We start from the raw sequence: 23465 nt of genomic DNA, 5'->3' as shown, positions 1-23465 counted from the left end.
TAAACTCCTCAGATCCAGGGAGTATAGACCAGAAAAGCTTAGAAGGTCCTATCCAGAGTGCTTTTGGGGGCTGAGAACTGCTTGGCACCCTGTACTATGCTATCTATATGATTGAAGGCTCAGGACTCTAGAGAACCGTTCCTTTTAGCACTGACATCTGACTGCCCTTCTCTTCTGGTAACTCTCCCCTTCGCTGGCCTCCTGGTTTTCCTCCTCCCTCTCTAACTGCCTGGCATCTCATTTTCTCCATATTCTAAAAATAGGTGTTCCTCCAAGGCTCTGTCCTGAGCTTCTCTCTCCTTGTCTCTTCTCCTCTCCCCTCTTCTCCTATTCCATTGTACTTCCAGTAGTGGATTTCACCTCTGTGTGAATAATTCTCAAGTACCTGTTTCTAGTCTCATATCTCTCTCCCAGCACCAGTCCTGTTTGTTTCTAATCTTAGTGTTTTATTGTTGTTATTGTTAAGTCATCAAGTCCATTCAGATTAATAACAACTCTGTATAGGGTTTCTGAGGAGCAATTGGTGGGCTTGAACCACTGACCTTGTGGTTTGCAGTCCAATGCTGATCCCACAGCACCACACCCGGAGTCCTAGTGTTCTATGGCTCCTCCTAAATATCGCCATAGTGCCTTACATTCAACACATCTGAAGTAGACATTATCGGCTCTCATCCTTCTTTTTCCAGACCCAGTTCCCTTTCTAATTCCCATGATTCTGTGCATAGAACCACCTGTTCTGTATTTCTGTTTCTAAGGTTCAGACTTTGAATTTTCTGTTTTTATCTCCAGAGGTGTACACTACCCAGTCTAGCCAATTCTACTTGCTTTGTGCCTCTTGCATTCATCTTTTCTTTCCCACTTGTATATCATTATGGTCTAGATTCTCATTACTTCTCATTTGAACTATCGTGTTGTTAAGTGCCGTTGAGTTGGTTCCAACTCACAATGGCCCTGTATGGGGTTTCCAAGAAGTGGCTGGTGAGTTTTAACTGCTGACCTTGTGGTTTAAACTGACCTATGGTACAGTGAATTATCCTACGGTGCCACACCAGGACTGTTACTATTTTAACAGCCTCTTAGTTGGACTCCTAAAAGGAGCTCTGGTAGCATAGTGGTTATGAATTGGGCTTTGAACCGCAAGGTCAGCAGTTTGAAACTACTAGCTGTTTCGTGGGAGAAAGATGAGGCTTTCTGCTCCCGTAAAGATTTACAGTCTCGGAAACCCTGTACAGGGTCGCTATAAGTTGGAACCACCTCCAAGGCATATTACCAACCAATTGGACTCCTTGCCTGTGCGTATGTCTTAGATACATCATCGCCAGATCTGACTTTTTAAAATATAGCTTTGATTGTATCTCCTGCTCAAAATCCTTTAATGACTTCTCAAAGCCTGCAGATTACCCCCACATAGTTTGCCATTCAAGGACCTCCAATGTCTGGTCACAGCCTGCTTCTCCAGGCTTACAGTCCTACACAGTCTTTGGTCTCACCATTGCTCACTTGCCCTGTTATTTCCTACAACTACACTTCTGTACATGCTGCTTCCTCTACTGAGAATTCCTCTTGTTTATATTTTTACTTGTCAAAATCCTGTCTACATGGTGACACCAGTCCAAATAGCATTTCACCCACCAAGAAGTCTTCCTGGTTCCTGTTAAAAAATCATTCCTCTTCCTCCTGTTTGAGCCCTTTCTATGTCTCTTCTGTTTCTCTTCACATACTGGATTCCTTTGTAGTATCATTCATCGTTGCTAGTGGATTTTTAGTTTTTTGATAGTGGAGCCTGTGTATTCTTCATTAGGATCCTCCAGAACATCATAGTGGCTTTCAAACTTTTTTTGATAGCAACTCATATGAACAAATACATTTACATAGTGACCCAGGCAAATACATAATATACCCAGAAACACATTTCACAATCAATAATTACCCTTACTTCAGACCATGAACTCTATTTTCTTTTCTGTCTCATTCACTTCCCACTAAGCTGATTTTGAGACCTATTAATAGCTTATAGTCTGCAGGTTAGAAAATACTGTTCTGTTTAGTATGACTAAATAGTGCTATTGCTTCTGAACCACCTGTTTTTTCCATCCACTTTAATGAGAGCCAGAGAGCACTTAAACACTCAGCTTTATTCTTTGATTCTCTCTTGGGAATAGACCATTATGAAGTTATCCCTGTATCTCAATTAAAGTGTGAGATAATTTTGCCTGCCTTCTTTTTCTCAGGAGGATACAGTGCTGCCCTGCATAGTACATGTTGCAAGTGGTGGATATTCAAGCTCTCGCATTGTGTCCTCAGCAGCCCTGCTTCAGGGGAAAGATGACACCCTCTTTCGGACTGGTATAGGCTTTCCTGCATCTCAACACTCTCCACCTGCCAAAGCAGAGACTGTCACAGCATGGGTATTCTCCACTCAGATGTGGAAGACATCACTGTAGTGTACAGAGTGGTTCTTTCTGCTGAGCTCTGAGTTTTCACATGTGCGTGAAGTGGTGTTTCTAGAAAGGGCCTGTCGGTGCCAGCTGTCCATAGCAGATGTGCCTCAAGTCATTGACCATAAAAAGTTCCCTTGGCCGATGTGTTTTTTTGGGCTATGTTTCATTTTGGCCTTGAGAGTTTGGATCTGAAGTTCCTATTGGAGGTTGGCTTTAGACCTCATCCCAGTCTTTCAGGACAGCTGTGTTTTTGTTGTTGTTGTTGTTGTTTTGGCTTTTTGCATCTACTGTTTTAATTAATTTATTTTTAAACTTTTTATGAGTGAAGGTTTATAGAGCAGGTTCATTTTTTAAAAATCTTTTATTGTGCAACCTTGAAACAACAGGGCTCTGTGATACAGAGATCCAGACATAGTCTGTCTGAATGGGCAAAAGAGGGAAAATAATGTTAAGTTGCTTGACTGTCTTTGTTTGATTATTGGTTTCTCTTGCCTACTATTGTAAAATAGTCACTTGAGTAGGATAGAAAAGAATATCAGGAAACATGATTACAGAAAGCTTGTAAGCTCATCTTCAGCCTATAATTGATTAGAATACCTGAAAGGGGTTCTAGAACTTGCAGGATTCTTGTGGAGCCTTTGTAGTGAATAGGACCTTAGGTGGAATCCTGAGCTCCATCCAGAATCTTTTAAGGTGGGACATTCCCACTTGAAAGGACAAGCAGACCAGTCTGGAGCAGCTAGAGGGACAGAAGATACTTCTTGAAAGAAAGACCAGCAGGAAAAATCCAAAATAAAAATGGCAGTCTGATTGGCTACTGCAAGAACAAATAAATTGCTCTTTGGGGAGCCTTCAAGGCAAGCAATCAAGTCCCTTCAGGACAAACTCCTCTCTAAGACTGAAACTCAAAGGGAGCACACTAGAAGGCATGTAAGCTTGCTGGTGACCATGTTGTTCTATTGGTGAGTGGGACAGGGAGAAAGGCAGCAATGAAGATATGGACTGAGTTTGACCAAGTTCCATAGGCTCCTGTGAACCTGGAAATGAGAGAGAGAAGAGGAAGGGCTGGTTGGTCCAAAGTAGGGTGAGACCTGGGGACTCCTGAGCCCATGGACAAGGACATAGCCACAGAGGCCTAGAGCTGAGAGTGAAGCATCCAGCTGTTATGAAGTGAGGGAAGACGCACAAGAACACCCAAACGTGTAGATAGTTCCCATTCAACCTAGCTTTGATGGCTTGATGATCAGAACTTGACTAGAGGAAGATAAAAATCTTAATAAAGGAAACAAGTATAAATTGCTACAATTTGATTAACTTGATCTATACTTAGGGGTGTAGTAGTTCAAAATACCAACTCTCTTGCTGTTCTTCCTTGCTGGTGCTAGGGTCCTCTGTTCCTGCAATATTAGATTAACTGCTCCCTACTTTATGTTACAAAACTTCTACTTTTACAATTGTGACAACAACTGCAATTAGTCATGATAACACTTAATCACTATTGAATCATAAGACTCTTATCCCCATCTCCTTTCACTAGACCCATCTAGACAAGCTGAAAACTATTCAGTGGGGATTCTACCTTCCCCCACACACTCTGAAACTGAACTCCCAGCTACTTCATGCTTTTATAGCCACCACCATTTTATGTAGCCAAGGAGCTCTAGTGTAGTGGATATGAATTGGGCTGCTAATCTCACGGTCAGCAGTTCGAAACTACCAGCCGTTCCGTGGGAGAAAGATGAGGCTTTCTGCTCCCGTAAAGATTTACAGCCTCAGAAACCCTGTACAGGGTCGCTATGAGTCAGAATCGACTCCACAGCACATAAACACCATGCAATATTTGGAGTCCTGATGTGGTACTTTAGCATAAGCACTGGGCTGCTAACTGAAAGTTTGATGGTTTAAACCTATCTGCTGCACTTCAGAAACCCCTATACAAGGTCACTGTGAGTCAGAACCAACTCAATGGCACTTAAACAACAATGACAGCATGCAATATTTGAAGCCTTGGTGGTGTGGTGGTTAAATGCTTGGCTGCTAACTGGAAGGTTGGTGGTTTGAGCCCACCAGCCACTCCCATGACCACATGGGAGACACATGTGGTCATCTACATCCAAGATAGATTACAGCCTTAGAAACCCTGTGGGGCAGTTCTGCTCTGTCCTATAGGGTCGCTTTGATTCGGAATCGACTCTACAGCAACAGGTTTGGTTGTTAAGGTTTATGCAGTGTTTTGTAAAGAAAGTAAAGATACACTGTTCTGACTCATAGCAGCCCTATATAGGGTTTTCAAGCAGTCAAGAGATCAGATGACATATTGAATTGGGCAAATCTGCTGTACAGGAACTTTTTAAAGTATTGAAGAGCAGAGATGTCAGCTTGAGGACTAAGGTGCACCTGACCCAAGCCATGGTATTTTCAGTAACCTCATATGGATGTGAAAGCTGCATAGTGAATAAGGAAGATCATAGAAGAATTGATGCCTTTGAGTTGTGGTGTTGGAGGAGAATACTGAAAGTGCCATGGACTGCCAAAAGAACCAATAGATCTGTTTTGGAAGAAGTGCAACCAGAATGCTCCTTGGAGGCCAAGATGGCTAAGCTTCGTCTCTCATACCTTGGACACACTGTCCAGAGAGAACAGTTTCTGGAGAAGGATGTCATGCTGGGCAAGGTGGAGGGTCAGAGAAAAAGAGGAAGACCCCCAATGAGGTGGATCAGCCAGGTGGCATCATTGATGGCATCAAGTGTGGCGGCGGTAGTGAGGTTGGCCCAGGATTGGACATTGTTTCGTTCTGCTGTGCATGGGGTTGCTATGAGTCGGTTCCGACTCGATGGCACCTGACAACAACAACAATAAGGAGTGGTTGGTGGGTTTAAACTGCTGAGCTTTTGGTTTGCAGTCCAGAGCTGATCCTACAGCACCACATCCTAAAGATATACTTGTTGATAGGTACCATCAAGGTGGTTCTGACTCATAGAAACCCTGTTTAGGGTTCCCAAAGAGTAGCTGGTGAATTTGAACCACCAACCTTGCAGTTCAAGGTGATCTTGCTATCCAGTGCATTATCTCACAGCACCACACCAGGACTCCTAGGGGTCTTCAAAAAGTTCATCAAAGAATGAAATGAGAAGATAATGGAATTTTTTTTCCACAAACTTTTTGAAGAGTTGTGTAGAATAACAGAATGAATAGTTGGGTTCCTCTTATCAGTTTAAGAAACAAAATGTTACCTGTATGGCTAAGTTCTCTTTTGTGCCCACTCTGAGCTAGAGGTAGGTTTTCTTTCACAACCAACTTTAGATACTTTGTGGGCCACAACTCTACTGCTCTGAGACACCTGTTTTCCTGGGTGTGTTCATATCTGGTGCAGTGCTGTAGGATCAGCCATTTAAAACCTACCAACCAACTGCTCCTTGGAAACCCTTTACAGGGTCGCTATGAGTTGGAACCAACTTGTTGGCACTTCACAACATTCATATCTGTCCTTTCACTGAACCTGAAGCTGCCTCTGCTATACCTTTATTTATTCACCAAATATTTATCAAGTACTCTTTATATGCATTTCTTGAGTTAGTTGTTGGAGTAAGCTATGTGAATAGCCGAGGGAAGAGCTTTTCAGTAGAAGGAATAGCATATGCAAGGAACCTGACGCTAGACTCTGTGTGTGGTATTTCAGGAGGTAGTTGAGTGAGTAAGGGGTGACTTCAGAAATGATGTCAGAGAGGCCAGATGATCTAGGGCTTCATAAACCTGGGTAAAGTGTTTGGGTTTGAACTTGAGGGTTTTGAGCAGAATCATGACATGATTTCATTTGTAGTTTAAAAGAATCACGTGGTCTTGTCATGTTGAGAAAAACTATAGGGAGTCATGTAAACTACCACATAATTCACAATAAAACATTAAAAAACAAAAACAAAAAACCACAGGGAGTGAGGACTGAAGCAGGAAGACCAGTGGGGATTTGTGAGAGATAATAAATAGTGGCTGAACTCAGTGGCATGCTGGTGAATGTTTATAGGCTCTTTGAGGAAAAAAACAAAAAGCCCTGATATGTGGCATTTTCTGATTTCCATGGTACAAATAGTCCCACTGTGATGATTTCAAGCTACCAATATACTGTGATTGAATATGGAGGAGGGAAAAGATGTGAATTTCTGTAAACTAACTCTAGCACATCACTGTTTGGACTTGGTTAATTTAGCCTATGGTGTGTGTGTTTTTTTTTTTTTTAGGGAAAGAGAAAATGAAGGAGCAGGTTATCAAAAAGAGCGAGTGTGTCATTTTATAAAGTCCATTGCACGGAATCTTGCAAAACAAGCCTAGATGCTAGAGACCCTACAGCTCTGGATTCTCAGACCTATTGAAAGTAGAGCTCAGCCCAAAACCTCCCTGCAAACAGGAAGCTGGTTTGAATTAAGAACATAAAATAAAAACCAGCTGATGACTCTTGAGTGTTTTTTTCCCTTTTCTCCTTCTCCACAGAACCAAATTTCCTGTCTTCCTTGGATAGCTGCTGAGAAAGCCAGAAAAAGCAAAACAACAACAACAACAAAACCCAACAACAATAACAAAAAAGAAAAACTCCAAGCTCCATAAATCCTTTGAAAATAAGCCAAGCTTTGAGCCCAGACAAACTTCTGCTCTGGGATTTTCCTAACCTGGAAGTGTGTTCTGTTGCACAGAGTCCTAGGGAGGAAAGTGACTAAAGAGCACAGAAATGCCCAAGATTAGAGCCTGTCACCCAGCCTGGTGGAAAAGAACAGTCTGTAGCAGGGTCTCTCAAACTAGAACTCTTAACCCATTAGTAGGTTATGAAGTCAATAAAGTGGGTCATGACTAGAATTATTTTTAAACGAAATAGACTATAATAGAAAATAGAGTTTATCACATACAATAACAAATATTTTGTAGAACTTTTTCTCAGTTTTATACATATGTATGTACATATATAATGATACAAAATATGTTTCTTACTTTGGTACATGGTCAGAAAGGTTTGATAAACACTGTTCTTTGGGGTCTGAGTAATCCATGTGTCCTTCATGTAATCCATGTGTCGGTGAAAAAGTCCAACATAGTTTCAGAATTAATTTTCTGTGAAATCGGATCATCAGTCCACAAAACATCTACCGAAATTCCTGTCAGAGGGCAGGGCAACTGAGAACCACAGACTGCTCTGATTCCTTGGGTCCAAAGCTGAAGCATAAGGGTGTTGTTAGTGCCATGAAGTCAATTCTGACTCATAGTGACCCTGTAAAGGGAGCTCTGGAAGTGTAGTGGTTACAAGTCGGGCTGCTAGCCTCAAGGTCAGCTGGTTTGAAACTACCAGTACTTCTGTGGGAGAAAGATGAGGCTTTCTGCTCCCATAAAGATTTACAGCCTTGGAAACACACCACCACCACCCAAGGAGCGGCTGATGAGTTTGAACCTCTGACTTGGGTTAACAGTAAAGTGTTTATCCTACAGTGCCACAGGGTAGGATCCCTGCAAATTTGAATCCGAAAGATTTGCCTGAAATCAGATGTGCTTGCAGAGGATTGGACTTAAGCAGCATTTTAACTCAGGGCACTTGCTTGTTTACCTTTCCCATTCCTGTGGGTAGTGCTGGCCTTGGGCTCTGGTCTTCTCTGCTTAGGTAATTGGTGATACAGCAGGACTGTTCCTTAGTCCCCCTCCCTGGGATAGTTAAAGGCACAGTGCCCAGGAGGAGTGGTGACCCTTTGCCCCTCCCTTTCTCCTGTATGATTTTGTGCTCTTCTGAGTCCTGGTGTGGCACTGGACTGGTAACCAGAAGGTTAGGAGTTCAGAACTACCAGCTGCTCTTGGAAACCTTATACAGGGTTGCCATGAGTTGGAACTGACTTAATTAACGACAACAAAGTCGGTACCTCAGGAGCCCTGGAGGTGCAACATTTAAGTACTTAGCTGTTAACCAAAAGGTTGCTGGTTTATATTCACTTAATGGCTCAGTGGTGTAGTGGTTACAAGTCCGGCTGTTGACCTCAAGGTCAGTAGTTTTAAACTACCAGCAGTTCCGCAGAAGAAAGATAAATTTTTCTGCTCCTGTAAAGATTTACAGCCTCGGAAATCCTCTATAGGGTTGCTATGAGTTGGAGCCGACTCTACAGCACATAACCAGCAACCACTACCCATGACTGGGTGGGAGAAAGACGTGATGATGATCTGCTTCTGTAAAGATTACAGCCTGAGCAACCCTGTGAAGCAGTCCTCCTGTGCCTTATAGGGTAGCTATGAGTTGGAGTTGATCGATAACACCCAGCAACAATGACAGAACCTGATGTTAGCCCTTTCAGAATGGTGACTAGATGCCAGTTGTGGGGAAGAGGGTCTTGAAGATGAGAAAAGTATGGAAGGTGGCATAAATTAGGACAAAATATCAAGAATGTTTAGGGTCTGCCAAAGTTAGCTTAAAGAGTCCTGGTGGCGCAGTGGGTTACCAGTTGGAATGCTGGCCTCGAGGTCAGCAGTTTGAGTCTACCCCCTTCTCTGTAGGAGAAGAATGAGACTGTTTGCTCCCGTTAAAGATTTGAAGCCTTGGAAACTACTTGGTGGTACGTAACCACCACCACCACCAAAGTTAGCTTATCCCACACTGGACTCAGTGCCTCAAATAGATAACTGTTTGGCACTTGCCAGGTGGCTATAGGATGGTGTGATGTCCTGTTCTTAAACTGCCTCTATCAATAAGTAGACACAGTTGGAATTCCTGCTTTGCATCATTGAGACACACAGAAGACTCTTGAGGACCTTTCTGGGGAATAGGTTTTAACTATCATGTCTTGGGAGACTTGTTTTGGTCTTCAGCCACAAAGGTAATTCATTTCTAACCTAATTCAAACTAAAATGGTCCTTGGAGATAAGAATTTAAACAGACCCTTTAGGAGCACTTGGGATTTTCTGGTTAGTATTATAAAAAAGATCCTAAAATGATCCTAATTGATTGTGGGATTCCTCCCTCTAGAAATGGGCCTAATCTAGTAGACCACCTTGCCACAAGACTGGAACACTTCTCAAGTGTTCCTGGTTCACCTCACTCTCCTAGGGCCTTCAAGACTCTCCCCAGGGTCAAAGTTTTCATAACAGTATACAGAATAGGCCATTCGGTATTCAGAGACCTCTTTCTCTGAGCCAAAGTAAGCCAAAGACATTTTCTGAGGCGGGCCAGTGCAGGAAGCCAAAGCAGCGCTAGAGAAGAATGCCCGAAGTTGACAAGCAGGAGATTACATGGTAGTCTGAATCTCAAACTTGAGATCATGTAGTAGGAAGACCAGTGAACTAATTTTTAAGGTAAGTCCAATATGGGCTCTGGGGGCTACTGATCGTATGGGGTAACAATAGTAATGAGAATGATGATGAATTCTCATGTGACCATATTCTCTTAGAATATCTAAGTACTCTATGCTTGTTACCCTTTCATCTCTACAGGAGTTGTGGCTTAATAATAATAATTAGAGTTCTCTGAGCATGGCTGTTTTGCAAAACCCAGCATTAAGCCATGTTTCCTATACTTATAGTCTCTCTGATCTGGCAGACATTTGGGGACAGTAGAATCCTCTGATGGAAGGGGCAGGACATGATGGAATTCAAAGATCAGAAATATTACTTGCTAGCTCTGGTAGCATAGTGGTTACGAATCGGGCTGCTAAACTCAGGGTCAGCAGTTCGAAACTACCAGCTGTTCTGCAGGAGAAAGATGAGGCTTTCTGCTCCCATAAAGATTTACAGCCTCAGAAACCCTGTATAGGGTGGCTATGAGTCAGAACCCGACTGCATGGCACATAACAACAACAACAACCTAATTGAGGAGTCCTGGTGTGGTGCTGTGAGTTAATGCGCTGGACCGCAAGATTGGCAATATAAACTCACCAGTTGCTCCTCAGAAACCCTATACAGGGTCGCTATGGGTCGGAATCGACTCAGTGGCATTTAACAACAACCTAATTGATACCTAACATTTTTCTGGTTTTCAGTAGATCAGAATGACCTTTCCTTCATGCCTGTAAAGGCATGAAGATCAGTGGCCTCCCCAGTTACAGAGATCTGAGGACCCAAGGCTTTATTTTGTAAATGGTGCCTTCCTGGATTGAGGCAATGCGTGTTCCTCTGTAGCCAATTGACTTTCTTTCCCATGGTGTCTGCAGACTGAGCCCTGTTAAAAGCAACTATGCACACTGGCTTTTTCATGTGATCAAGAGGCCTATGGCCTCTGGGTCAGGAAGGGAAGGAAGGGTAAGTCACTGGCTAGAGGGTAGACACAAATTAACTTGGGTGAAGGGGAAGTCAATATTCAATAAGAGATTGTCAAAAAAATTTTTTTTTTAAATGATGGAAGCAGGGGAAGGAGTGCAGGAATTAAAGGCAAAAGTGGCAATTATGTTTTCATACATAATCTTTCAATAACAGTGATCTACGGGTGGTTGTTGTTAAATGCCATCAAATTGGTCCAACTCATAACAACCAAGGAGCGGCTGGTGAGCTTGAACCACCGACTTTGTGCTTCAAATGGACCTTGCATTCCAGAACATTGATCTACAGCACCATTAGGTGCTGTCAAGTTTGTTCTTACTAATAATGACTCTGTGCACAACAGAAGGAAATACTGCCCAGTCTTGTGCTGTGTTCATAATTGCTATGTTTGAGTCCTGTCTTGGCACCACTGTGTCAATCCATCTTGAACGTCTTCTATTTTTTTCACTGACCCTCTACTTTACCAAGGATGGTGTCTTTTTCCAGGGACTGGTCCCTCCTGATAACATGTCTAAAGCATATGAGACGAAGTCTTGCCATCATCCTCCCTCGTTTGTAAGGACTATTCTAGCTGTACTTATTCTAAGACAGATTTGTTTGTTCTGCCAGTCTATTCAATATGATTCACGAACACCACAATTCAAATACATCAATCTTCTCTGCACCACAACTTCCACACGCATTATGAGGGCTTTGAAAATACCATGGCTTGTATCAGGTGCAACTTAGTCCTGAAAGTGATGTATTTGCTCTTTAATGTTTTAAAAAGAGATCTTTTGCAGCAGATTTGCCCAATGCACTGTTTGATTTCTAGGTTGCTGCTTCTATGGGCATTGCTTATAAATCTAAGTAAAATGAAATCTTAGACAACTCCAATCTTTCTTCTGTTTATCATGATGCTATTTACTGGTCCAGTAATAAGGATTTTTGTTTTCTTTACAGTAAGTTGTAATCCATATGAAAGGCTGTAGTCTTTGATCTTAAACTGCAAGTGCTTCAGACCCATTTGCTTTGAGTAAGCACGTTCTGTCATCTGCATATCGCAGGTTTTGAGCCTTCCTCCAGTTCTAATGCCATGTTCTTCTTATAGTCCACCTTCAAGTGTTATTTGCTTAATATACAGATATAATGAAAAAGGATTCGGCCCTGATTCACACATTTTCCAATTTTAAACAATGCAGAATTCCTTTGTTTTGCTCAAATAACTGCCTCTTGTTCTTTGTACAGATTCCACATAAGCACGATTAAGTGTTCTAGAATTCATATTCTTTGCAATGTTATCCATAGTTTGTTATTCTCGTAGTTGAATACCATGGATTGTCAATAAAACACAAGTAAACATCTTTCTGATACTTTCTGTTTTCAGCCAAAATCCATCTAACATAAGCAATAATATACTCCTCATTCTATGCCCTCTTCTGAATCCAGTTTGAATTTCTAGCACCTCCCTCTAGTTGCATGGATAGACATGCTGGCTGAATGGGTGGGGGCAGAGGGGAGAGTGGGAGTAATTCACAATTATATATATATTTGACAGGATATTTGCAATGGGTACTTACCTTTGCTGCAAATATATCCGTGAATGTGTTACATACAGAATGCAAAGTTTTAATAAAAACTTCTTAAACATAACAAACCATCTTGAATGAATGAGTTACTGGGCCTGGGGATTCAGGTCTATAATCTCCGGGGACATCAAGATCAATTGGCATCATAATAGTTCGCAAACAACCGGGGATCATAAAAGCCCCTGAGTGGCCATCTCAGGTGCAACTATTGCTCTCTCCCTGCCCAGAGGAAAGAAGTGATGAAAAATCAAAGACACATGAAAACAATTAGTCCAATTTACTAATGGACCATGTGAATATCAGTCTCCACAGCCTGACATCAGAACTAGATGATACCTGGCTACCACTACCAACTGATCTGAAAAGGGATCACATTAGAAGGTCCTGGATATACTGGGATTAAAATATGGAACAAAACTCAATATCATAAAAAGGACCAGGCTTGCTGACCAGATAGAGACTTGTGGAACCCTGAGATTATTATGGCCCTTAGTCAACCTTCAGATCTGGAACTGAACTCATTCCCATGGTTCGGTTTTTAGCCAAACAATGGATAGTTTTATAAGGGGTACAATAACACTAGTGTGGTATGCATGTGTTAGAATAATCAAAAGGGAAGTATTTACCCAAAGACAAAGTTCAGAAGGGTTAGGAAAGAAGGAGGAGTGGACACAGTAAACACAGGGAAGAAGTGGAATAAGTGATGTTAAAATGAGGGGATTGTAATTAATGAGATTCAACAAAATGTGTATGTATTGTTGAATGTAAAACTGATGATCTACTCTGTTAGCCCTCACCCAATTCACAATATTGGAGTCCTGGTATGGCACTGTAGGATAAGCATAAGCACTGGTCTGCTAACCATAAGTTCGGTGGTTCAAACCTACCAGCCACTCCTTGGAAACACTATACAGGGTCCTTATGATTAGGAACCGACTCCTCAGCACTTAAGAACAAAAACATGGCCATAATATTGTATCAGTGCTTCTGTTCTACCTCCTAGTTCCCAGATGTAATGCCTGGGTCCTTATAAGTTTGTAAGCACAATTTGATGAACTTGGCTTATACTTATGGATGTAGTAGCTCAAAATATCAACTGAGAGTGAAGGAGTCTTCACATCAAGTATCAATCTTATCCCCTCTGTATACAGATTGATAGGAACAGGCAATTTAGACATTGGCTACCTAAAATGGGGGCTCTTTAAAGGCATGAATTGACTGGCTTACAAGTTTTTAAGAAGGAGTTTAATTTCAGAGTGTGTGGAGGCAAAGAGGAGGCCACAGAGTGAGAGATAGCAGCTGAGGACTCTAGACTCATGGAAAGAGAAATGCTGTGTGCTGGTGGCCAAGTGCTGGTGTCCAGGAGGCAGTCTTGCAGAGTGTGCCCTTTGGTTGTTTAAATGATTATATATTCCTGAGTGTTTTTGTGTATACCAACCCACCCCCCAAAATAAATAAAACAGCGAATAGAAGCAAATACTGTTGAACGATGATGCACAGAGAAGATTGTAATCATTGCAATGTAACAAGTGTAAAAACTGATGTTCTCCCATGTAACCATGTAAACTCTCACTCAATTCACAATAAAAATTAAAAACAAAAACAAAAAAAAATGGTTTGTAAGCAGCCATCCAAGGTACAGCAATTGGTCTCTGTTTGGCCAGAACAATAGAAGAAGAAGGAAAGTTAGGAATAGGAGGAGGAAGTGTAATGGTTGGCTAATTGCCTTCATGAACTATTTGCCTCCTTTGCCAGGAGATCAGAAGAACTGAATGGTGCCCAACTATTCCATTTGGAATACATTATGAAATGTTTTAATTAAAGAATCTATAGAAGAACCTTCTCATAAGTGGAACAATGAGAAACAGAATTGCAAATTCTCATGGAGTTAATACTTTCTGGAGCTATTGAGGCTGGATGATCTTCCAAAACTATTTCCTTGAAATAGTCTTTAAACTTTAAACCAAAATTATCTGCTGAATTCTTTAAACCAAGCAGTAGTTTCCTTAGTAAAGAGTATCTGGCTTCAGCATTGTATTCTTTTAAAGAACTATCTACATGGGATCAAACTGACAACAGTAACTCTTAAGGTTGGATAGGAAACTTGGGACAGTTAAGTATATATAAGATGCCTGGCATGGTGCTGTGGATAAGCACTGTACTGCTAACCACATGGTTGGCACTTCAAACCCACCAGCCACTCCTCAGTAACCCTATAGAGGGTGGCTAGGAGTTGGCATCTATTCGACAACACTTTACAACAGCAATAAAGTGTATGTTCATGGGGGAGGAACAACTTGGAAAAGAAGGGTACAATTCAAAGAATGTAATCAATGTCACTGATTTTACAAGTAGAAATTATTGCATTCATATGTGTTGTGCAGTGTGTATTTTCAGTAATAACAACTAAAAGAGGCCAATGATCAGAATCTGGGGAAGTGAGTAACTACGTTCTACTGAAAAAGGCAATGGTCGGAAAAGTAGCCAGCACTGCAGTATGGTCCCAGGTTCCTAATGCACCTCTTTCCCTACCCCACTCTGTTGATCGCATGTTTCCTCCCTGTCTCTCTCATCCTAATAGGTGACCTTGGAGAAGGTGCTGGGAATAACAGTGTCTGGAGGCAGAGGACTGGCCTGTGACCCCCGGTCAGGTTTAGTTGCCTATCCAGCTGGGTAAGTACTTTGGAAGAGAGCTTATTGCATGGGAATTTATGGGCATGATAAAGTAGTAGGGGTTTTCTGATATCCTCTGGGAGATATATCCAGGTTAATCTTTATAAAGAAGTAGAGGTTTCTTTGTTTGGTGGTGTCTTTGTTGCCATCCTGTCTTGGATTGTTGTCCATCCACCCCACCTACCCATTCATTTATAGATATAAATTTGTATTTTTATTAAACACTGCTCCCAACACCATCTTTAATTACTGCCTTCTAGTTATTTTATTATTTATTTTGGAGTCCTGGTGCTGTGGGTTAATGTGCTAGACTGCAAAGTCGGTTTGAACTGTAAGTTCGGCAGTTCAAGCTCACCATTTGCTCCTTGGAAACTGTATACAAGGTCGTTATGGGTCAGAACCAACTCAATGGCACTTAGCAACAAGTTATTTTTTAGAACTGCTTTGTTGATATGTATTAATTCATATACCATAGAATTTACCCTTTTAAAATGTATAATTCAATGGATTTTAGTATATTCACATTTTAAATACATTTTAGAACATTCTCAAAAGTGCCTCAGAAGAAAGGCCTGGTGATCTACTTCCAAAAAAAATCTGTCATCGAAAACCTTATGGAGCACATTCTATTCTGACACACGTGGTGTCACCATAAGTTGGAATTGACTTGATGGCAGTAGGTACTGGTAATACTTAGAACAAGTCTATCTCATATTTTAGAGGAAGAAACTGAGATTCAGAGAAGTTAAACAATTTACTTGAGAACACACAGCCAGCAAGTGTCTGTACTGGAATTCCAACCCATGTAGTCTGACTGCAGAGCTCTTACTCTTAAAATGGCATGGGGTGGGGACACAGACTAGAAATTCAGTTTATACAAGGGTAGGTCAAGAAAGTATTGCTACTAGGGTTCCAGTTAATAAATGCATGGGTTTATTTAAAAAAAAAAAAAAATTTTTTTTTAAATGTGTTTAAACATGTCTCTGTGACCAGGCAAATGGCTACAGACACATGCTGTCACTTGTCTTAGTCTCCTTGGTGATGGTGGTGGTGATGGGCTGTGGAGTCGGTTCTCTCTGATAGAGACCCTGTGTAGGGTTTTTGAGGCTGTAAATTTTTATGGGAGCAGAAAAGCCTCCTCTTTCTCCCAAGGAGTAGCTGGTAGATTCGAACTGCTGACCTTGCAGTTAACAGCCCAACTTCGTTGCCAGAGTTCCTCCTTAGGATGCCTTACCAAAAAAATGGTCCTGCCAAAGCAGTGGCTTCTGAGGGGATCTGCTTATTGTTAAGTGCCATTGAGTCTGTCCCAACTCATAGCGAGCCTATATAGGGTTTCTGAGGAGCAACTAGTGTGTTTGAACTGCTGACTTGTGGTTCGTAGTCCTGTGCTGATCCGACAGTGCCACACGAGGAGTCCAATTCAATTCAAGGCAAAAAAGCTTGACTCAGAAGGTTATGGCAACTGTTTTTTGAATTCCAAAGAGGTAATCTTGATAGATTTCTGTGAAAGACACAAAATCTTTATGAGGGCTTATTAGGAAGAAGTTTTAAGAAAATTGAAAACTACTTTGGTGAGAAAAAGGCCAGTTGTGTTTTTATCCATGATGAAAATGCGCTTGCTCATTCTTTGAGGGTAGCAAGGGTTGTCCTAAGAGGAATTTGTTGGGAAATCTAACCCTATGTACCTTACGGCCCTGATCTTGCCTCTCCAGACTTGTTTTGTTCCCCATTGTCAAGGAACATACAAAAGAAGCAAGATTTGAGATCCTCAAGGTTGCTTAAACTGCCACTTTGATGTGGTGTAAATTGAAAAGTGCAGAATTCTTCAGGGAAGGGTTGTTGTTAAGTGCCATTAAGTTGATTCTGACCTTAGCGACCCTGTATAGGGTTTCCTAGACGTAGCTGGTGAGCTTGAATTGCCGACCTTGCAGTTCACGCTGACTTTGCAGTCCAGTGCAATAATCCACAGTGCCGAGTCGGGTGAAAATACTGCCCTTAGAATTGTACAGACCTAGATGGAGAGTATGTTGCAAAACAATAGCCTCACATTTTGATATTTTTGCTTAAGAAAGGTTTCTGTGATTTTGTAGCAATACTTTTTGATTTACCCAGTATTTAAAAGCTGCTTTTCAACCCTAAGCTGCCTCATAATGAGAGGAGCCCAATTTGTGGACAGCTGGGTCTGTACCAGGGAACAGACGTCTGCCCTGGTTTTGGGGTCAGTGTGTCTCCTGAGTTTGTGGTAAGGGATGTTGTGGACTCTGCACTGGCTGCAAAGTCAGCGTGAACTGACATTGTCCTCCTGTAGTGGGTTGATGAATGACCTCTATCTCTAGAGAATCTGGTGTAGCTTGCCTCAGGGGAATTCTACTCATTCTTGCCCCAGCCTGGGAACTCCAGGTTCCTTCTTGTTCAAGGTGGCACTGGGTTAGATGTAGGATTGGCAGGAAAGGCCTGGGGTGCTGTGACCTGTCTCCCTACTGTAGGGGTGTGGGGTGGAGCTCTATTCCCCACTCTTTCCCACATGCCCAGGCTCTAGGCTGAGCGCCTTTAAGGGTGTATGCTTGTGTTGGTGGCAGGTTCCAGCCTAGCACATGTGCCTGGGAGTCAAGTCTTACAGATAGTGTGTGGAGAGCCCTCTGCTGGAACCTCTAGTAAGCTTTCTGAGTGTGCTTGGCTTGGGCTAGCCCTGGGCAGTGTCCCTGAACTGCTTCCTGACCTTTGGATTTCCTAGGACTTCAAGTTCTCTCTTTGCAAATGGCTTTTTTGGAGGTGTTTAGTTTTGTTCTGAGCTGGAACCTCCTGATTTGCCTGTGGGGGTGTCTGGGGACTACCAAAGTCTGTGTGAGCCAAAGCAGCTGCTGTTTTATCCCTTGCTGCCTCCTATCTGGTAATCCTAACACGCCACCTACTTCTTGTTCTTAACTGCGTTTGTTGCTCTAGAAGCCAGCTCAGGTATCCTAGAAACAAGAAGAGAAACAAAGCACTGAAAACTCTCCCAGAGGCCTAGAGGCAAATATCAAACCAAAACAGAGCTTTCTTAAAGGAAATGAAACAGCACAGGGAAAGGAGGTGGTGGGGAGGAAGTGTCTTCAGGCAGAGATGGGTTGAAACTCTAGGCTAACAGTGTAGCGTTTGGGGGCAGAGGCCCCTGTTGTAGTGTCTCCTGCATCTCTTCTTCAGAGGTCTCCCTTTGCTGTGATTTTCGCCACAGGAAGCCTATCCCTTACCTGTCATACCATAAGTCCCACTGCCCCCCCGCCGCCCCCCCAGTCTCTCTGCTGGATTCATTTTAGTTTAACACCCATAGTTGACTTGGGCCCAAATCTTCCCCTCCCTGACTGGCTTGGGGGAAGTTCCGGAGCTTTAGGGCCCGGCATAGCCCTGACAGTTATTGGAGAGCCTGTACATGGGCTTCTCTTGGCCTCCAGCCACAGACCACAGGGCATGGTCTGAGTGTGCTCAGGGCAGAACTGTTACTTGCCTTGTGGGGTGGGAAGTCTCCTGACCCTACCAGTAGGCAAGAGGAGACTCAGAGCCAACATATATAGGGATTCTGAAACTGTCGTCTTTACCAGAGCAGTCAGCCTCATTTTTTCCTGCAGACCATCTGGTGAGTTTGATCCATTGACCTTGTGGCTAGCAGCCAATACCTAATCCACAGTGCCACCAGGGCTCCTTAAATAATGAGCAGGAGCAAGAACATCCAACTTTCTAAGGAAGTCCCTTTATTTATTCAGCCCTCATTGGGATTTTTGTTCCAAAGCATTGACAGGGTATGAAGCCACAGAGTCTCCTCTTTAACTGTGTTCTAGTGACCTCTGCTCAGAAGGAAAACAAAGCCAAGTTCGTATTCTCCATGGTAGGTGTATTGGTAGCAATTGAGTGGGACAGTGGAGAGACCAGGTGGGCCTGAGAACGAGATGAGAGAACTTAGTTCTCGATGGATATGAGTCATTTTCAGGACATGTCACCTGCATTAGGGCCCTCAGTGACTTTTCACTGGCTTTTCCTTCAGATCTCACACTGGAAGCCAAGACCCTCAAGTTCCTCCCAAAGTACTTGGTTTGTGGAATGTTCATTGATTTTTTCAGCAGATACTTGTTGAAAACCTGCTCTGGAGCAGGCACTGTTCCAGGCACCAGGGGTACAGTAGTGAATAAGACAGAGTCCCTGCTCTTGTGGGGTTTAGGTTCAAGAAGGGGAGCAGACAATAAGCATGTAAACAAATAAGTGAGCAAGATAATATCAGAGATGTGTTCTGTAGAAAGTAACCCAGGGTACTAGAAGAGAGTGAGAGGGTAAGTGGGATGGGAGACTAGGTGGTCAAGGAAGGTCTGTCTTGGGAGCTAACATTTGAGCTGATACATGAGTGATAAGGAGGAATCAACACATGATTTCCACCCAGAGTGTTCCAGGTGGAGGAAACATTGAGTGCAGAGTCTTAAGGAAGGGAGGACTCACTCACTTGAAGGAACTGACCAGTAGCCATAGTGACTAGACCATACAGTGAGAAGAAGAGGCGTCAGACACTGCCATTTGACTTGACTTGTAAGTCCTGCAACTCACAGAGATTTGCTCCTTTTTGTTCATGGAGAGATTATGTTTAGAGCCCTCTTGGTAGAGGGGGAGGTATTTAGGAAAGATGTATACTGAAAACTCTATAATGGTGGTCATGTTCTTTGCTGGGTTTTTTAGAAACTAGACTTTCTCATGCCAGACCTTCTGAAATGATTTTTCCTTAGAGGAGGGGCTGGTAAAATATTCCAGAAACAGAGATGCCAGTGAGTCTCAAGTTCTGGTGTAAGAGAGTTACTTAGTAGGAAGACATTGCATTCCAGGAATCTAGAAAGGATCCCAACCAAGGATGCTCTAGGAAACATAGGAAACATCCAAGTCGATTCCAGACTCATGAGCTCATAGAATAATTAAAGCTCTAAGATTTCCCCTTTGGGAGTGAATCTTTTTTTTTTTCAACTTTTTTGGTGAATTGAGTGAAGATTTACAGAGCAGATAATCAGTTTTACATTCAATAAACCATACACTTTGCTTCACTAAATGGTTGCAATCCCCATCATGTGCTGACAGTTAGCAGCATTTTCCTCAATTCACTGTAACAATTGTATTTCTCCCTGTGTCTCCTGCTACCTTCATTTTTTGCCTGCTAATCTCCCTCTTGTTATATATTGCCTGCCCTGTCACCCATGTTAACATGTGTCTACCCTGCAGCCTGTGAATAATTTCCCCTCCCTCCTCCCATAACCATCACTCATTGTTTCTTTTATTAAGAAAACCTTTTCTTAACTTTTTACAACATTGATCTCATACAATATTTGTCATTTTGTGACTGACTAATTTCACTCAGTATAATGTCCTCCAGGTTCTTCCATATTGTGAGGTGTTTCACAGATTCATCCTTATTCTTCAACATTACAGTGTTCCATTGTGTGTATATATCAAAGTTTAACCATCCTTCTGTTGATGGATGGACATTTAAGTTGTCTCTGTCTTTGAATTGAGTGATCATTTACATGGAAGAACATCGGTTTTACACACATCGTTTCATTACAGTGATTACGGTCACCTCCATGCATCATCATTCAACAGTATTTGCTTTTATGCCCTCTGTTTTATTTTTGTTGTTGTTGTTTTTTTTTTTTTTTTGATGTACACAAAAACACTCAGGAATATATAATCATTTATATACCAAAGGGCACATTCTGCAAGTCTGCCTCCTGACCACCAGCACACAGACTTTCTCTTTCCATGAGTCTAGAGTCCTCAGCTGCTCTCTCTCTCCATGTCCTTATCTCTACCTCCATCTCTGGTGTCACTGCTCCTCTGGATAGGGACCCACAGTCCACTTGTGCTCTTCTCTCTTAATGGTCCTAGGGTCCTCTGTTCCTGAAATGTAAGAGTAACTACTACCCCCTTTTTATTACAAGACTTCTACCTTTACTGTTGTAACAGTCGCAATTAGTCATGGTAACAGTTACTCACTATTGAATCATAAGAATCTTATCCCCATCTCTTTTCACCAGACCCATCTAGACAAGATGAAAACTATTCAATGGGGATTCTGCCTTCCCCTCACACACTCTGCAACTAAACTCCCTCTTGAAAACTTGAAAGCCAGTCACTTCATGCCTTTATAGACCACCATTTTAGGTAGCCAATGTCTAAGTTGCCCATCCCTATAAACCCTGTATACAGCACAGATAATATTGATACTTGATGTGAAGAAGCTTTTGCTCTAAGTTGATATTTTGAGCTACTACATCCATAAGTCTGTCAGTTTGTCATACTGTGGTGGCTTGTGAGTTGTTTTGATTCTGGAAGCTATGCCCCGGGTATTTTAAATACCATGCAGGGTCACCCACGGTGGACAGGTTTCAGATGAGCTTCCAGACAAAGACAAACTAGGAAGAAAGAGACGAACTGCTTCTGAATAGTTAGTCATTGAAAACCTTATGAATAGCAAACACTGTCAGATGTAGTGCTGGAAAATGAGCCCATCAGGTTGGAAGGCCCTCAAAATGCGATTGGGAAAGAGCTGCCTCCTCAAAGTAGAGTTGACCATGATGATATGAATGGAGTAAAGTCTGTGGGACCTTCATTTGTTGATGGGTCACAACTCAAAATGAAGAGAAACAGACGTAAACATCCATTAATAATCAGAACATGGAATGTACGAAGAATGAATCTAGGAAAATTGGAAATTGTCAAAAATGAAATGGAACGCATAAACATCAATATCTTAGGCATTAGTGAGCTGAAATGAACTGGTATTGGACATTTTGAATCTGACAACCACATGGTTTACTATGCTGGGAATGGCAAATTGAAGAGGAATGCTGTTGCATTCATTGTCAAAAAGAACATATCCAGATCAGTCACGAGGTACAATGCTGTCTGTGATAGGATAATATCTATGCACCTACAGGGAAGACCAGTTAATACCAATATTAGTCAAATTTAATCACCAACCACTAAAGCCAGTGAGGATGAAATATAATTATTATGCCAGCTTCTTCAATCTGAAATCAATCATACATGCAATCAAGATGTATTGCTCATTACTGGTGATTGGAATACAAAGGTTGGAAACAAAGAGGAAGGATCAGTAGTTGGAAAATATGGACTTGGTGATAGACATGATGCTGAAGATCGCATGATAGAATTCCGTAAAACCAATGATTTGTTCATTTCAGATACCTTCTTTAGATAGCATAAGAGATGATTATGCACATGGACCTCACCAGATGAAATACAAGGAAATCAAATTGACTACATCTGTGGAAAGAGAAGGTGGAAAAGCTCCATATAATCAGCCAAAACAAGGCCAGGGGCCGACTGTGGAACAGACCATCAGTTGCTCTTAATCAAATTCAGACTGAAGCTGAAGAAAATGAAAACAAGTCCACAAGAGCCAAAATATGACCTTGAATATATCCCACCTGAATTTAGAGATTGTATGAAGAACAGATTTGACACATTAGACACTAAAGACTGGAGACCAGAAGAGTTGTGGGATGACATCAAGAAGAAAGCAAAAAGTCATTAAGAAGACAAGAAAGAAGGAGGAGATCAAAATGGATGTCAGAAGAGATTGAAACTTGCTCTCAGTGTAGAGATGCTGAAGCAAGGAAGAAATGAGGAGGTATAAAAGCTGGACAGGAAATTTCAAAGATCAGCTCGAGAAGATAACATCAAATATTACAATGAAATGTGCAAAGATCTGGAGTCAGAAAACCAAAGGGGAAGAATACGCTTAGCATTTCTCAAGCTGGGGGAACTGAAGAAAAAATTCAAGTCTTGAGTCATTATTGAAGGATTCTCTGGGCAAATTATTGAATGATGCAGAAAGCATCAAAAGATGATGGAAGAAATACACCAAAAGTAAATGATTGATACTCAACTATTTCAAAGAGGTATTATATGATCAAAAGCCAATGATTCTAAAGGAAGACGTCCAAGATGCACTGAAAGAATGGCAAAGAACAAGGCACCGGGAATTGATGGAATAAAAATTGAAATCTTTCAAGAAAGTGAAGTGGCAAAGGAGGCACTCACTCATCTGTGCCAAGAAATTTGGAAGACAACAATCTGGCCAACTGATTGGAAGAGAACCGAATCTGTGCCCATTCCAAAGAGAGGTGACCCAACGGAATGTGGAAATCATTGGACAATATCTTTGATATCCCATGTGAGTGAAGTTTTATTAAAGGTAATACAGAAATGGCTGTAACCATACATTGACAGAGAACTTCCAGAGGTTCAATCTGGATTCAGAAGAGGCCGTGGAATGAAGGATATCATTGGTGATGTCTAATGGATTTTGGCAGAAAGCAGAGAATATTAGAAAGATGTGTAACTGGGATTTATCAACTATGCAGAGGCTTTCGATTGTGTGGATCAAGACAAGCTATGAACAACATTGGGTAGTATGAGTATTCCTGAACACTTAATTGTGCTCATGAGGAATCTGTACATGGACCAAGAGGCAGTTGTT

General features: G+C 41.9%; 1 protein-coding gene across 2 annotated transcripts in view; it reads left to right on the top strand.

The window, feature by feature from the left end:
• The window catches only part of MAPKBP1 (mitogen-activated protein kinase binding protein 1), a 103101-nt gene that overhangs the window by 42574 nt on the left and 37062 nt on the right, over positions 1 to 23465 (top strand). For both annotated transcript variants that reach the window (XM_006831747.1, XM_006831746.1), the window contains exon 2: positions 14862 to 14953. In XM_006831747.1, the coding sequence (XP_006831810.1) occupies positions 14862 to 14953 (92 nt within the window). The remainder of the gene's footprint in view (positions 1 to 14861; positions 14954 to 23465) is intronic.

Source organism: Chrysochloris asiatica, unplaced genomic scaffold (assembly GCF_000296735.1).
Source record: "Chrysochloris asiatica unplaced genomic scaffold, ChrAsi1.0 scaffold00004, whole genome shotgun sequence".
NCBI lineage: Eukaryota > Metazoa > Chordata > Mammalia > Afrosoricida > Chrysochloridae > Chrysochloris > Chrysochloris asiatica.
This window is presented reverse-complemented; position numbering and strand designations above follow the sequence as displayed.